General features: G+C 47.5%; 1 protein-coding gene across 1 annotated transcript in view; it reads right to left on the reverse strand.

Moving 5' to 3' along the window:
* Positions 1 to 739: 739 nt before the first annotated feature.
* The window catches only part of Fbxo36 (F-box protein 36), an 81,330-nt gene continuing 66,409 nt past the window's right edge, over positions 740 to 15,660 (reverse strand). The window contains exons 3-4 of the mRNA XM_045147323.1: positions 9,853 to 10,025; positions 740 to 1,199 (exon numbers count right to left, since the gene is read on the reverse strand). Coding sequence (XP_045003258.1) covers positions 1,014 to 1,199; positions 9,853 to 10,025 — 359 coding nt within the window. The 3' untranslated portion in view covers positions 740 to 1,013. The remainder of the gene's footprint in view (positions 1,200 to 9,852; positions 10,026 to 15,660) is intronic.

Below are 15,660 nucleotides of genomic sequence, written 5' to 3' on the forward strand. Positions count from 1 at the left end.
GCCAGCTGTGGTGGTTCATACCAGTAATCCAAGTACTTGGTACACACAGACAGGAAGATGGTGGCTAGTTTGAGAGCAGCCTGGGCTACAGACTAAGACCCTGTCTGAAGCAAGCAAAAACAAACAACAACAACTGTCACCCTCAAAACTGTACTATCAAACAGTAATGTACACCTGTAACCTCAGCATCCAGAAATCTGAGGCAAGAGGGCTACCAAGAATCCCAAGCCAGCCGGGGCTACATGAAACCATCTCAATTTTTTTTTGTTTTATAAAGCAGGGGAGTCACATCTTAATCCAAGCTCGAGACACTGGGGCAGGAGAATCACTTCAGATTCAAGGCCAAGCTAGGCTGCAGAATAAGTTCTAGGACAACTTAAATTATAGAATAAGACCCTGTCTCAAAAAAAAAAAAAAAAAAAAGGCTAGTCATTATTCTTTGAAGACTCTAGGTAGCACAGTAAGGCAATTGCCAGTACCCAAGAGTGACTCAAGTCACGTGACTCAAGTGACCCCCCCCAAGTATGGTGCATGTATTGCCCTGGGTACACAGGGGGTGCTGAGTACAAAGTCGGGAAGGCAGCTGAGCTCACCCACAGCACCCCCTGAGCCCTGCCTACAATTCCCTCTGGGGACACAGCCGCCCACCCCATGGAGGGACCCAGATATGGAGACACCAGGAAGAAACGCAAAAGCCCAGTTGCCCCTTTGAATGGCTATGTAAAATAAAGCTAATCCAAAGCTTCCAAGAATCCTTTATTGCTTGTTTATACCCAGCAGGGTGGCATGGGAGGGGAAGGTGGTAACCTTCTCAGGCCCAGACTTAGCCTGAGTGTGATGGATGGTGGCTCAAGGTTGGCCCTGGGTCACTTTGCGTTTGTGTGCAAATCTGTGCTTTTCCATGACCTCCGGAATCACAAAAGCCTATTTGCTCTTAAGAAGAGAAAGGGAGGCTTGGATCCCGGCGAGAAGCAGTACTGTGCCTCAAGTCCCCTTGGCAGGAACAGGTGTCCCTAAAACTGCTCCTCCTGGCGGCCCTGTTTCTGCTTCTTCTTGCGGAGCTGCCGCTGCAGCTGGAGCTTGTTGGTGAAAAACATCTGTCTCCAGCCTAGATCCTTCGCCAGGGACCTCATTTCGGGGGTGATGGTGTCGAAGGTTGACTGCACGATCAGCTCCCACAGCATATCAGACCTACACAGCTGCAGGAAGAAAGAGCCAGGCGTGGGTTAAGGAACAAGGCCGAAGACAAAGTTGCTATCAGACAATCCCCTGCTGCTTGGTGGCGCCCTGTGACATCACGTGCAGAGGTAGGTTCTACCTGTGGAGGCTTCTGCCAGGAAAGAGGCAAGAACACAAGACCCGATGGGCACGGACTGGTGACATAACTCCCTTGCGAGAGTGCTTGTCTAGCATGCAGAGGGTGCTGGCACACGCCTATGATCCCAGACGTCAGGAGGTGGAGGGAGGGGGACCAGGAGTTCAAGGTCATCCTCAGCTATAGTGAGTTTGAGGCCAACCTGGCCTACATGAGACCCTGTCCATGAAAGGGAGGGAGGGAGGGAGGGAGGGAGGGAGGGAGACTGAGAAAGGAATCAGCAATTAAAGGTGCTTGCTTGCAAAGCAATTCCCCAGTAATCATGTAAAGCCAGACCCAAAGTGGCACATCACCCGGAGCTTGTTGACAGTGGGAAGAGGCCCTAGCACACCCATGTCCTCCCTCCTCCCCCTCACTCTTTTTCTCTCAGGCACAAGTAAATAAATTAAGAAAGAAAGAGAAACCAGGAATAATGGTAAGACCCTATTGCTGAAGATTCCACATACTTGGGCTGCAAGGCCACTGAGAAATCCTGCTGGAGCTGAGCTGATAACCTCCTCCATGTAGACCAGCTGACAGAAAGCTGGAAGAAGCCATTCTACATGTACTCCAATGGGAGAAAGAGATACCACCAGTGAAGATACTCAACAGTGGACACTGAAAGCCTTGTAATTGGCCAAGCAGGCCAAATGAGCCAACAGGTGCAATAGTGGCATGTCTGTCATGGTGGAAACCAACTGCCCTCCAATTGGACTGGAGGCCCGCTCCATTGGGGGAAACACATCCCTGATACTTAAAACTTAAAACAGGGGTAGTCATGAGCCCTAGGGGTGTAACATTTGCTGATGTCTGGAAAAATGTATATATACTATGCTTATCAAACTGCCCAGTAAGTACTTCTCTTAATATTTATACCCTTATATTAATGCTATTCTCACTTTTGGTAGAGAATCTTCTCTTTTCAGATGGCAGTGACTTTGTGATGACTCAGAAGGTATCACAGTGCTGGAAGAAGTGACTAGAGCACTGAGTAACATCTCAATCGCACCTTCCAAGGCTCAGGGTCTAATGCAGAAGAGGTGGCAGAAAGAATGTAAGAGCCAAAGGAAGGGTAGGACTCCCTACAATGTACTCCCCCCAGATGCAAAATGGCCTGGATATCGATGACCTCACAGTGCCTGACACTACCTATCCAAGACCATCATAAGAGGAGGAAAAGATCATGACATCAAAATAAAAGAGAGACTGATTGAGATGGGGAGGGGATATGATGGAGAATGGAGTTTCAAAGTGGAAAGTGGAGCCGGGTGTGGTGGCGCACGCCTTTAATCCCATCACTTGGGAGGCCAAGGTAGGAGGATTGCCGTGAGTTCGAGGCCACCCTGAGACTCCATAGTGAATTCCAGGTCAGCCTGGGCTGGAGTGAGACCCTACCTCGAAAAACAAAAAAACAACAACAACAAAAAAAAATCAACAAAGTGGAAAGTGGGGGGAGGGAGGGTATTACCATGGGTTATTTTTATAATCATGGAAAATGTTAATAAAAATTGAGAAAAAATAAAACGAAAAAAAGAAAGAGAGAGAGAAAGCAAAACACAAGACAGTTTAAAAGCTGTGAGCAAATACAGCTTGTCATTGATTTCCAGTTACCGCGTGGCAGAAGCGGACACTGGGGTGGTCAGCCCACCTTCCTTCAGTGCTGTGTCAGGCTCTTGAGGTGAGAGCCCTGCTAACTCACACCCTTTCCACTCACCTTATTTTATTTCAATTGCAGTGCTGGGGATCAAACCCTGGACCTTGCACAGGTTAGGTAAGCACTCTGCCACTGAGCCACACCCCGGACCTACATTCACGTTGTGTTCTTTCTGCATTTCTCTTTCCATCTCCTCCCCTTCCTCCTGCTCTTCCTCCCTTGCTTCCGTGTACTAAGGATCAAAGCCAAGGCCTCACACACGGTACCCAGGCACGATAGTAGCCCTGTATTAATTTTAAGGCCTCAGAGGAGCCAGCTCTCTCCAAATCCTGTGTTTGTGCACTTGACATTGTCCACTATGCAACATGCATGGTAAACTGCATCAGGTGTACTAGGTGGCCCTCGATTCTGCCAACCCACCATTCCTGGTGCTGGCCACAAGTTTTGTTCCAAGTCCTCTGCATGTGTGACATGGCACCGAGCACCAGAGGGGGTTAAGACTGTTTACTACTTATCGGGGGAGGGGGGGCGGATAGGGATGGCAGGTGGCTGGCCTCCAGGAGCCACTTTCAATGAGACTCACAGTGTGGTCTTGGCTTTAATTAAGGGCCACAAGGTTAAGGTCTGGCAAGATCTACCTGGACCAGTATGCACAGCAAGACCATTTCGCCCTCCCTCCAAGTCCTACAGCTGCTAAAAATCTGCTTCCATTTACCCATGATTTCTTCTTAGGATCTTCTCAGTTGGCACTACTAATTATGGAAGCTATTCATGTCAGCCTCTTGGTACCAAATGCTATCAGAATGGAGATGCCTGGGGCTAAGGTGTGGTTCAGTGGTAGAGCTCTGGTTAAATGCACGAGGCCCCGGATTCCATCCCAGCTCTGTAGAAGAGAAAAGAAGTGGAAAATTTCTGGCCCCCTTTCCCTAACTCACAGACTACTGACCCTCCCTGAAGTTGAAGCCACATTGCCTTTCTTCATCATCTCTAGCCGTGGCAAGAGCCGTGTTTGGTGGAGGGGAGAATGCACCATTTGAGGGCTGAGTAGGGTGTGTGCCAGGCATCAGACACAAGATGTAGTGGAATGCTGGGCTGGGGATGTAGTTCAGCTGGCAGAGTGCTTGCCTGGCATACACAAGGCACCAGGTTCAGTGCCCCATGGCACGTCAAGCAGGAGTGGCAGTGCACGCCTGTAATCTCAGAGCTCAGGAGGAACTACATGGGCGGTTCAAGGCCAGCCTGGGATGCATGAGACCCTGTCTCAAAAAAAGAAAAGAGTAACCATTTAGAGGTGGATGGACATTTGATGTTATATAGCAACAACCGTAGCCAAGACAGAAATGTGCTCTAAGAAGGCTTTCACCAGGCTTCAGTGAGGAGACTTTCTGGCCCGTCCCTCCTACCCACATGTTCACGCATGGAAATTAATCACCACCTTGACTTCTCTTCCATCTCTCTCTTTTTTTAAAGACCTATTTATTTTTTTGTGAGAGAGAGGGAGGGGAAGGGAAGGAGAATGGGTATTCCTGGGCCTCCCAACACTCTCTGTGATGTCCAGACAAGTACACCACTTTGTGTGTCTCGCTTTACATGGTTACTAGGAAACCGAATCTGGGCTCATAGGCTTTGCAAGCAAGAGCCTTTACCTGCTAGACCATCTTCCCAGGGCCCTTTCCATCTCCATCTCTCACTTAATGGTCATCACACGCAAAATTCCCGGGAGTGAGGCGCCCTGGAGCACCTACTGGTCTCCACAGGCCCGCTTGAGTCCTCTCCCACAGTTAATCGTGGGCTCGGCGCCCCCTGCTGGCAATGCACGAACTTAGCGCACAAAACTCACCAGAGAGGCTCAGAGGACCCTAGGGTAAACCTTGTACTGTTTACAAATGAGGAAAGTGAGCTTAGACGGGATGAGGCTAAGGCTCTTGATGAGGAGAAATGGAGAACAGAACCCAGTTTGGGGGGCCTGGCACTGATTTTAATTATGTCACAGCGCTGTGCACAGTGAAGAAAGGAAAATCCCAACCTGCAGGTTTTTCCACCATCCCCTGAGACATTTGGGGAGGGTAGCGGAGGGGCTGGGTGCCAAGCCCCGAGCAGCACATATGCCAAGCACAAGGACATAACAGGTACCAACGACTTGACCTTGAGTAGGAGAGGGCCCCTCCCTCTGAGATCCAAGAGTTGCCACTGGGCACAAAGAATCTGGCAATAAAATGATCCCGTTTGAAATGGAAGCATTTTTCTCTAGTGTAAGCAAGCAGTTAAATAAAAACAGTTTATAAATGAAAGGACATGGCAGGTAAATGATGAAACGTGGCTTGGCAGCAGAACAAGTGGTAGCTATTTCACAGGGAGGAAAAACAGCAGTAACCCTGCGCCTCGGTCTGTTACTGATGCTTCTGCCTTGCGGGCGTCCTGAAGGCTGGTCCGAGGGCTCTCTTGGGCTTTAGAAGCTGGGACAGTACAGACCACATTGCCATAATGGCAGGCTATTGACAGCAGGAGAAAGAGGCATGGGTAGAGCTTGCAGAGGAGGCAGACAGATGCACAGACATCCACTGTAAGGAATCACCAGACACTGCAGCAGCTGCTGGTTCCTACTAAGTCCCTGCACTGACTTACAAGCAAACTCAGGCCCTGGCACTTCTTAATGCAGCGTTAGGTATCAAACCCAGGACCTGATGTGTACTCAGCATGCACTCTACCAACTGAGCGCCATCCCCAGCCTGGCAGAAGCTTTTAATAGGTCCTCACCATTGTACTGTATTTGTTTACATGTCTGAACAATCGGCAAATCAGCGGCTAGCGCAAAATCCCAACTTTAATGGTTGCTTTTTCTTTCTTGGATTGTTGAGACAGGAACTCAAAATGCAGTCCAGGCTGGCGTCAAACTTGTAGTGCTAGCATTACAGGCGTGAGCCACCACACCTGGCTTTAATAGTTTTTCTTAATGCCAAAAATGCAGGCATATAATTATTTATAGGACTTTTTTCTGGTCCTCTATTTTCAGGAAGTAAAAAATCAAGCTAAAAATATGTAAAACACTATCTTAATATTAAGTGATCTTGCATAAGGTTAAAAAATAAAATTGAAAAGTAAAATCTGAAAAAATATTTACAACCCATGAAGATATCTCAACGGGTAAAGTGCTTTCCATGCAAGCAGGAGGACCTGACTTCAGACCCTGTTCCCATGTAGCACATGTGCGTTATCCCAAGTGCTGAGGAGGGGGCAGAGAAAGGTGGATCCCTACAGTCTTCTGACTAGCTAGGTTAGTGGGCTCAAGGTTCAGTGGGACTCTGTTGCAAAAAATGGAATGATTGCAGGGTGCGGTGGCGCACTCCTTTAATCCTAGCACTGGGGAGGCACAGGTACGAGGAGGATCGCTGTGAGTTCAAGGCCACCTGAGACTCCAAAATGAATTCCAGGTCAGCCTGGGCTGGAGCGAGACCCTACTTCAAAAAAAGCCAAAAACGGGGCTGAGAAAGTGGCTTAGTGGCTAAGGTGTTTGCTTGCAAAGTCTAAGGACCCCAGTTGGATTCCCCAGGATGCACGTAAGCTAGATGCTCAAGGGGACACACGTGTCTGGAGTTCGTCGGCAGTGGCTGGAGGCCCTGGCATGCCCATTCTCTCTCTCTCTTTAAACATATTGGGGTGGATAGCAGGACACGGCAGTGGGCTGGGAGATGGGGATTCAGCAAAGTCTTGACAGGAGGTAAAATGGATACGAACAATATAATCTCTGTGTAGCTTTTGGCTGTTAGGAACTAACTTGTAGGAAGAATGTGGAAGGATTTGAAATGCTGGCCTAAAAGACACTATGAGATACTCCAGTCAGTTTGATGGACCATTCTAGACAGAGTATGAAAGATCTAAGTGCCAAAAGAACTGTGCTAGCTTAGCATATGAAGGAAGAAAGAGTTTTGCCCAGACTGGGCTAGAAGTAGTTTGTAAGAAAGGGTTACTGCATCTTTCCCATGTCCTGAGAATTTATGCAGGGTCGCTTTGCGTAGAGATGGAGTGGTGTGAGCAGATGGATATGATACAAAAATAAATAAAATCTTTGGGCCAAAACTGCTGCCCATTCAGCTGTAATTATTTGAGAGTGCACCACCACTGAAACTGGGCCAGCTGCTCTGCATCGGGACAACAGGAAGAATGCTGACTCTTTTAGAAGTAGGGGCCCTAAATGCTGACAAAGTGTCCTGCTCTTCAAAGTTAGCTTTATTCCCTCTGGATTAACAAATCTGGTAGCCTACCCGGTACTATGATTGTATAACAAATGCAGGAAAGTCAATAGATTTGCAGTGCAGTTTGGTTTTGGGAAATGGCCATTGGACAATGTGAGGCAGAGTTGCTGGGAGTCCCTGTGTGAAGACTGGATGGAGCCCTGGGGATAAATCATAGGTTACAATGGAAAGCCTTGGCTTTTTGGAAGATACTAGGACTGTGGATGGTTTCCAAGGAGACCTGCCAACTCAAAATAGGTTGTTCTCTGGTCTGTGAGCAGTCCAGCTGGCGGGCAGAATTGGAACCTTAGATATTTCATCTCTGGTTACAGTTATTGAAGTTGGAGCTACAGGATTTGATGTTTGCCCTGTTTGTTTTAGATCTCAATCTTTCCTTGCTATGTCCAATGCCATATTTGCAGTGTGAATGTTTACTCTCTGCCATTATATATTTTTAGTTACAGATCACAGTTAAGAAACCTTAGATTGGTTGAACAGCATTGGAATTGATTAAAAAAAAAAAACTATGGGGACTTTTATAGCGAGACTGAATACATTGCATTTTACATCATGGATGGTCATGAGTTTACGGGGGCCAGGGGTGGAATGTAGTGGTTTGAATCAGATGTCCCCTACAAACTCATGTGTTCTGAACACTTTGTCCCAGGTGATGGAAATTTGGGAGGTGGAGCCTTACTGGAGCAGGTATGTTGCTGGGGAGGCTTATGGCTGTTGTTATTGCTGGCTCCCCCTTGCTGTAATCTGCACACACTCTTGCTGCTGTGTCCCACTTGCTGTGGCCCAGAGGTGATATCCACTGGTCTACCACCTTCCCCTGCCATCACAGAGCTTGCCCTCAAGACTGTATGCCAAAACAAATTCTTTCCTCAATCAGCTGCTTTTGGCCAGGTATTTTATTCCAGCAAATAAACTACAACATATATATATGTGGCTGGCCTGATGGCTCAGTGGTTAAATGAACTTGGCTTACAAAGCCTGCTAGCCTGGGTTCAATTTCTCAGTACCCACATAAAGTCAGATACACAAAGTGGCACATGTATCTGGAGTTCATTTACAGGAGGAGAATGGTGTGCCCATTCTCTCATTTTCTCTTTACAAATATAAATTATTTAAATTTTTTTCAGTGATAAAGAGCCATGGAGATACATGAGATCCTGTCTCAAAATACAAACAAAACAATGATTGTAATGGGGAGGTAATATGATGGAGAATGGAATTTCAAATGGGAAAGTGGGGTGGGGATGGAGGGAATTACCATGGGATATATTTTATAATCATGGAAAATGTTAATAAAAATTAAAAATAAATAAATAAATAAATAAATAAATAAGAAAAAGAAAAAAGAAAAAAATTAAAAAAAAATTAAAAAAATAAAAATAAAATTAAAAAATGCAAACAAAATACATCAATAAAAAGAGAAAGAGGAGGGAATTAACATGGGATTTTTTTATAATCATGGAAAATGCTAATAAAAATTTTAAAAAAGAAAAAAAATTTTTTTAAAAAAGAGAAAGAGGTACCTGGGCGTGGTGGCGCATGCCTTTAATCCCAGCACTCAGGAGGCAGAGGTAGGAGGATTGCCATGAGTTCAAGGCCACCCTGAGACTCCATAGTGAATTCCAGGTCAGCCTGGGCTACAGCGAAACCCTACCCCAGAAAATAAAAACAGGGGGGGGAATACAGGTGGGGGGACATCCAGCAGAAGAGCTCTTATTGAGGCCCTGCGCTCCCTCTCAGATCCACAAAGAAAAGATGTCTTTTTTTTTTTTTTTTAATTCTTTCACTTTTATTTGCAAATTTACTGACTAACAGTCATCCAACTTGCTTTGCTTATTTTGGTTATTTTTGTTTCACATGGTATTTTTAAAATTATTTTTTTAATCATTTATTTATTTGAGAGTGACAGACAGAAAGAGAAAGAGGCAGATAGAATGGGCGTGCCAGGGCCTCCAGCCACTGCAAATGAACTCCAGACGCATGTGCCCCTATGTGCATCTGGCTAACATGGGTCCTGGAGAAAGGAGCCTTGAACCAGGGTCTTTAGGCCTCACATGCAAGCACATAACCACTAAGCCATCTCTCCAGTGAGGGTGATTTTTTTTAATTTTTGTTTATTTATTATTTTTTTAATTCTTTTTTTGCTTATTTTATTCATTTGATAGAGAAGAGAATGGGTGTGATGGAGCCTTCAGCTGCTGCAAACAAACTCCAGATACATGAGCCACCTCGTGCATTTGGCTTATGTGGGTCCTGGGGAATTGAACATGGGTCCTTTGGCTTTGCAGGCAAGTACCTTAACCACTAAGCCATCCCTGCAGCCCAATCTTTGTTTATTTATTTGAAAGACAGAGAGAGAAAGAGGCAGAGAGAGAGAGAAAATGGGCATACCAGGGCCTCCAGATGTATGCGCCACCTTGTGCATCTGGCTTATAAGGGTCCTGGGGAATTGAGCCTCGAACCGGGGTCCTGAGGCTTCATAAGCAAGCACTTAACCACTAAGCCATCTCTCCAGCCCTGGGTTTTTTTGTTTGTTTGTTTGTTTTGAGGATACAAATGGACAATTCTACAGACACAACAGAAGTGACTGTTACCTTTGCAAATCTGTGTGAAACTTGAGAAAGCCTGGCAATGTCTTCCAGGTCAAGGTAAAAAATGATCTTCAGCAGCAATTTATCCGTAAGCCGTTCAAGGAAGTCAACTTTGCCTTCACACAAGTTGAAGACATAGTCCAATATTCTTGTACCAAATATTAAAGCAATTTGAACTGTAAGCCAAAGAAATCACAAACCAACACAGTTACAGTTACATTCACAGTGATAATAAAACACGTGACAGTGAGAAAAAAAAGCTTTGGGACATTTCTTGCCCAGAGGTAGATGTGAGCTTCCCTGTGGCCTGTGGCACTGATGGTGTAAACAACTGGTGTTGTCCCTGTACGGGGTTAGACGGTGGCTATTGCCACTGGGTTGCCACTGACTTGAGACAAGGTGCTGAGGCAAGAGTCAGCTTTAGTGCAAAGCTGGCAGGCCAAGGGTAGATGGGGACCTAGTCACAGCTCATCTGGGCCCTGACCTGTGATGATTTTCAAAGCCGTCTCTCTCCCAGGGGAGGCTGTCATCACATATAGTCACTGTGGGCAGTTTGTCTTCATGCTTCCATATTGAGAAGGTGGTGAGAGAACCCCTTCTGGGCAAAGGATTTAGCATTAAAAAGAGCTTCAGGGGGTTGGAAAAATGGCTTAGCGGTTAAGCGCTTGCCTGTGAAGCCTAAGGACCCTGGTTCGAGGCTCCATTCCCCAGGACCCATGTTAGCCAGATGCACAAGGGGGTGCACACACCTGGAGTTCGCTTGCAGTGGCTGGAGGCCTTGGTGCGCCCATTCTCTCTCTCTCTCTCTGTCACTCTCAAATAAATAAATAAAAATGAACAAAAAAATTATAAAAAAAAAAAAAGAGCTTCAGGGGACACCAAGATGGCAGCAGTTAAAGGAACTTCCTTACAGTGTCTGTTGGCCTAGGTCTGATTTCCCTAGTACACACATGTACATACAGCCAGATGCACAAAGTGGTATATGTGACTTGATGTGGAAGTGGCCCTGGTGAGGGCCACACACAATCACACATGGAAATAAACAGTTAAATAATATTTTAAACATATAAAATAGGGCTGGAGAGATGGCTTAGTTGTTAAGCACTTGCCTATGAAGCCTAAGGACTTCAATTCGAAGCTTGATTCCCCAGCATCTGGAGTTAGTTTGCAGTGGCTGAGGCCCTGATGCACCCATTCTCTCTCTCTCTCTCTCTCTCTGCCTCTTTCTCTATCTGTTGCTTTCACATAAGTAAATAAAAATAAACAAAAACTTTTTTTTTAATAATTTTATTTATTTATTTATTTGAGAGCGACAGACACAGAGAGAAAGACAGGTAGAGGGAGAGAGAGAGAATGGGCGCGCCAGGGCTTCCAGCCTCTGCAAACGAACTCCAGATGCATGCGCCCCCTTGTGCATCTGGCTAACGTGGGACCTGGGGAACCGAGCCTCGAACCGGGGTCCTTAGGCTTCACAGGCAAGCGCTTAACCGCTAAGCCATCTCTCCAGCCCACAAAAACTTTTTAATATACAAAATGAAGAGATCCTTGGGCTGGGAGTGGGGCTCACACCTGGAAGTCGGTCTGTATGGCAGAGGTCTGTGAGTTTAAGGCCAGCCTGCCCTACATAGGGAGTGAGTTCCAGGTCAGTCTTGACTACGTAGCAACCCCCGTGGTGGCTGGCAGGAGCTACCCAGGTGTGCTCACGCATGCTTGTAGTCCCAGTACTTGGGGCTGCAGGCGGGGCAGGAGGATTAAGTTCAACGCTGTCATAGCTACACAGTGTGTTTGAGGCACACCCGGAATACATGATACTCTGTCTTCAAAAATAAAACAAGCCAGCTGGGCATGGTGAGGCACGCCTTTAATCCCAGCACTCGGGAGACAGAAGTAGGAGGATCGCCGTGAGTTTGAGGTCACCCTGAGACTACATAGTGAATTCCAGGTCAGCCTGGGCTAGAGTGAGACCCTACCTCGAAAATAAATAAATAAATAAATAAATGAATAAAAACAAGCCAGGTGTGGTGGTGCACACTTTTAGTGCCAGCACTCACTCGGGAGGCAGAGGTAGCAGGATTGCTGTGAGTTCAACCAACCTGAGACTACATAGTGAACCTGGGCTAGAGCGAGACCCTAACTCAAAAGACAAAACAAATAAATAAAATGCACAGATGCAGATTAACTCAGAGCAAATAAATCACTATTAGTGCACATGTGCCTTTCAAGCAGTGAGGATTACAGAGAGCCCCCTCCACTGCCCCATCCCCTGCCTTTTATCCTTCCGCGTCGGTGCGTCCCACCATCTAGACTTTGTCTTATGCAAACGGTTACTGCTAAGAACGTGAGAAGCTTTTGCCACCAGGAGCTTCACCACGCCTTTCAACTGAGGGTTGCAGATGCTGCAGGCAGCTTCTTGTTGCTGGCAGAAAGCACCTGCCCAAAAGCAGCTGATGGGAGGAAAGGGTTTATTTGGCTTACAGACTCGAGGAGAAACTCCATGATGGCAGGAGAAAACGTGGCATGAGCAGAGGGTGGACATCACCTTTTGGCCAACATCAGGTGGACAATAGCAGCAGGAGAGTGTGCCAAACATTGGCAAGGGGAAGCTGGTTGTAACACCTATAAGCCCACCCTAACAATACCCTGCCTCCAGGTGACTGCGATTCCCAAATTGCCACCAGCTGGGGACCTAGCATTCAGCACACATAAGTTTACAGGGGACACCTGGATCTAACCACCATAAGACAGGACCATGCCTGAGGATATGTCTGACTGAGGGAGAAATTTTCCTGAGTCCCATTTATGGGTAATTGGGTAACATCAGTGTCTTGTAACAAAAATATGTCTTTTATTAACAATGTACCTTTACCTAATCACTTCCCCAGAAAGGCAGGTGCTGCCAAGGGGTATCCCTGAGGTACTCGAAAAGGGCAGTAATTGGCCTATCCAACCAGCGTCGTCCTGCAAGCCGCCAGCTAACTGTGAGCGCCTGTCATGATGACGAGCGCTCGGCTAAGCCGCCGCCACGCGCCTCTGCTGCTGTGCAGCACGGGCAGAGCTGAACAACCCGCACCCAAGCCGGGGTCTCCACGAGGACAGTCATGTTGACCTCTGGAGTCGCTGCTAAATTTTCCTGATGGAAGCAGCAGGCTTCCGTGCAAGCCTTGTGAATCACTAACGATTTTCTCCCTCGGTTAGGAGACTGTTCATTAAAGTCTGCACGTCTGTCCAGTGGGTGACAAGGGGCGGAGACTGAGACATGCGGTTGCAGTGCTTCTGGGCAGCTCCCTTGTACAATGGGCAGTGGTCTCTTAGAAAGCTCTAAGTCCGGTGAAAATGGGGCGGGAACCAAGAATTCACTTACACCCACTGGTCCTGTCTTAGAGGAGCTGTCCTGCTCCTCTGAGAGACACTCCTGCCCAAATGGGGAGTCCTGGGGGGCCTTGCCAGGGAAGACCTACTCAGTAGCTATTGCAGGGTGGGGTAGAGTATTTTGTGGAAGGAGCAGGACTAGCTGTGGCTTAGGCAACCCGTGAAGACTCAGGTTTCGGTGGGGAGAGGGGTCAAGGTCTGAGATAAACTGAATGAGAGAGCAGGACTGACTATACCTCCTTGTTCCGTCCCACTTCCACTGTGGAAGGCTCCTGCTCCCAATCTTGGGACCATGAGCAGAAAATTCCCCTTCCCTTGTCTTCCTCATGAAGGGACATAAATACCCTTACACAGAGAGTCTCATCTGCTCTGTCAGCCTTCTGACAAAACAGTTGTAAATGGAAGATGGCACAAGAATTCAAAGGCCCCTTTACAAGCCATCCTCCCTTGGGCCCTAACATGTATGATGGCCACGTGGTGTTGCAGTAATGAACCCATAGCGTTCTTGGCCAACGGGGAGCAACACATGTCAGACCACCTTTCCAAATGTTGCCCAATACTCTGGTTTCTCTTCAGATCGTATAAATCTTTTGTCTTTTACCAAATGTTGCCCAAGGGGCTGTCAGCAGAAGCTGAACCCGGATTTTCTCACTGAGTAAGGGGATGAGCAGGAAAAGAGAACACAAAAAGACCTCAGCAAGAAAAACAGAACTGTACGGGGTTGTCAATAAAAAATTTAGCCCGGCATTGGTGGCGCATGCCTTCAATCCCAGCACTTGGGAGGCAGAGGTACGAGGATCTCTGTGAGTTCGAGGCCACCCTGAGACTACATAGTGAATTCCAGGTCAGCCTAAGCTAGAGTGAGACCCTACCTTGAAAATCAAATTAAAAAAAAAAAAAAAGATTCAAGCAAAGTGAGCAATAAAAAATTTAAAGGAGGGGTCTGGAGAGATGGTTTAGCAATTAAGGCACTTGCCTGCAAAGCCTAAGGACCCAGATTTGATTCCTCAGTTCCTGCATGAGCCACGAGGTAGTGCATGCATCTGGCGTTCATCTGTAGTGACTGGAGGACCTGGTACACCCGTTCTCTCTCTGTACCTCTTTTTCTCTCTCCCTCTCTTTCTCAAATAAATAAATGAATTTAATAAAAAAATTGAAAGGAAAACCAGGCATGGTGACATATGCCTTTAATTACAGCACCTGAGAAGCAGAGGTGGGTTGATGGCTGTGAGTTCGAAGCCCTGCGACTACCAACTGAATTCTAGGTCAGCTTGGGCTAGAGAACAAGATCCCACCTTGAACAACCAAAATAAATAAATAAATAAGAAAATAAAATAAGAAAAGAGAAACAGAATTGGGTGTAGGAGGATCACTGTGAGTTTGAGGCCACCCTGAGACTACATAGTGAATAGCAGTCGGCCTGGGTTAGAGTGAGACCCTACCTCAAAAAACCAAAAAATAAATAAATGAAACAAAGAAAGAAAGAAAGAAAGGAAAAACAGGACTGACCAACACCAATGCTTAGTTAGCCCCAAACAGGGTGCCAACCAAAACTGCCACAAGCAGGCTGTCCTCCCACCAAACCCGGGCACACAGTTTCATCCGTGGATGTCACAGGCAGGAAAGCCCAAACCCGGCCTGGGCGTCCGCAGGTGGCTGAGGATCCTTGAGCTCACGAGTTCGACCGGCCTACGACGTTGACACCCGTCGAGGAGCGGCTGGGAGAGGGAGGAAGGCTTTATCCGCCGACACTCGATTCCAAGGGCAGGAAAGCAGTTCCCAAAGGCACCACTTGAAACGCTGATGCCTGGAGGCCGCGGGGTGGAGGGCAGCCCGGGTCACTGGGCGCTGCTGGGAAGCGCCCCTCCTCCCGCGGCCGGCCAGCTGGCCCAGCAGCGCCGGGGCCTGGAGCCCGTCCAGTTTAGCGCAGGCGCCCAAGTCTGGCTACTTGCAGCTCGGTCGCTGGCTGGGAAACAGGATTCATGGGAACTCGGAGAAGGGGGGAGTCGTGCTCAGATTTCCACACTGGCAGCAAGTTCAGGAAATAGGGTAGGGATGGGGGGAGCCGCTTTCAGCCCGGTCTTAGCACTGCAGCTCCGCTCCGGGTCAGGAGAGCCAGGAAGGAGGTGGAAAGAGGACCCAGCTCCGCGGCAGCGCGCTTGCCTGGCTTCCCAAGCCGCCCGCAGGGGGCGCCAGAGGTCTGATTCCGCCCTGGGTTCAAGGCCCAGCACCACCAAAAATACAAGAGATAGTTTACATCTTACCTCTACTTACTCCGCAAGCAGAAAGCAAGGTGCAGACACCATGAAGGCACGATGGGAGAGAGTTACACTCCTGTGCTACCCCAAAAGGAACAGCAAGGCACAACAAAAAGGAATAAACTTTTTTTTCCCTGTCACAATTGTGGAGTCTGCCCTGTGATTAGAATCTGGGGACACAGTG

The sequence above is a fragment of the Jaculus jaculus genome, chromosome 4 (assembly GCF_020740685.1).
Source record: "Jaculus jaculus isolate mJacJac1 chromosome 4, mJacJac1.mat.Y.cur, whole genome shotgun sequence".
Lineage (NCBI taxonomy): Eukaryota > Metazoa > Chordata > Mammalia > Rodentia > Dipodidae > Jaculus > Jaculus jaculus.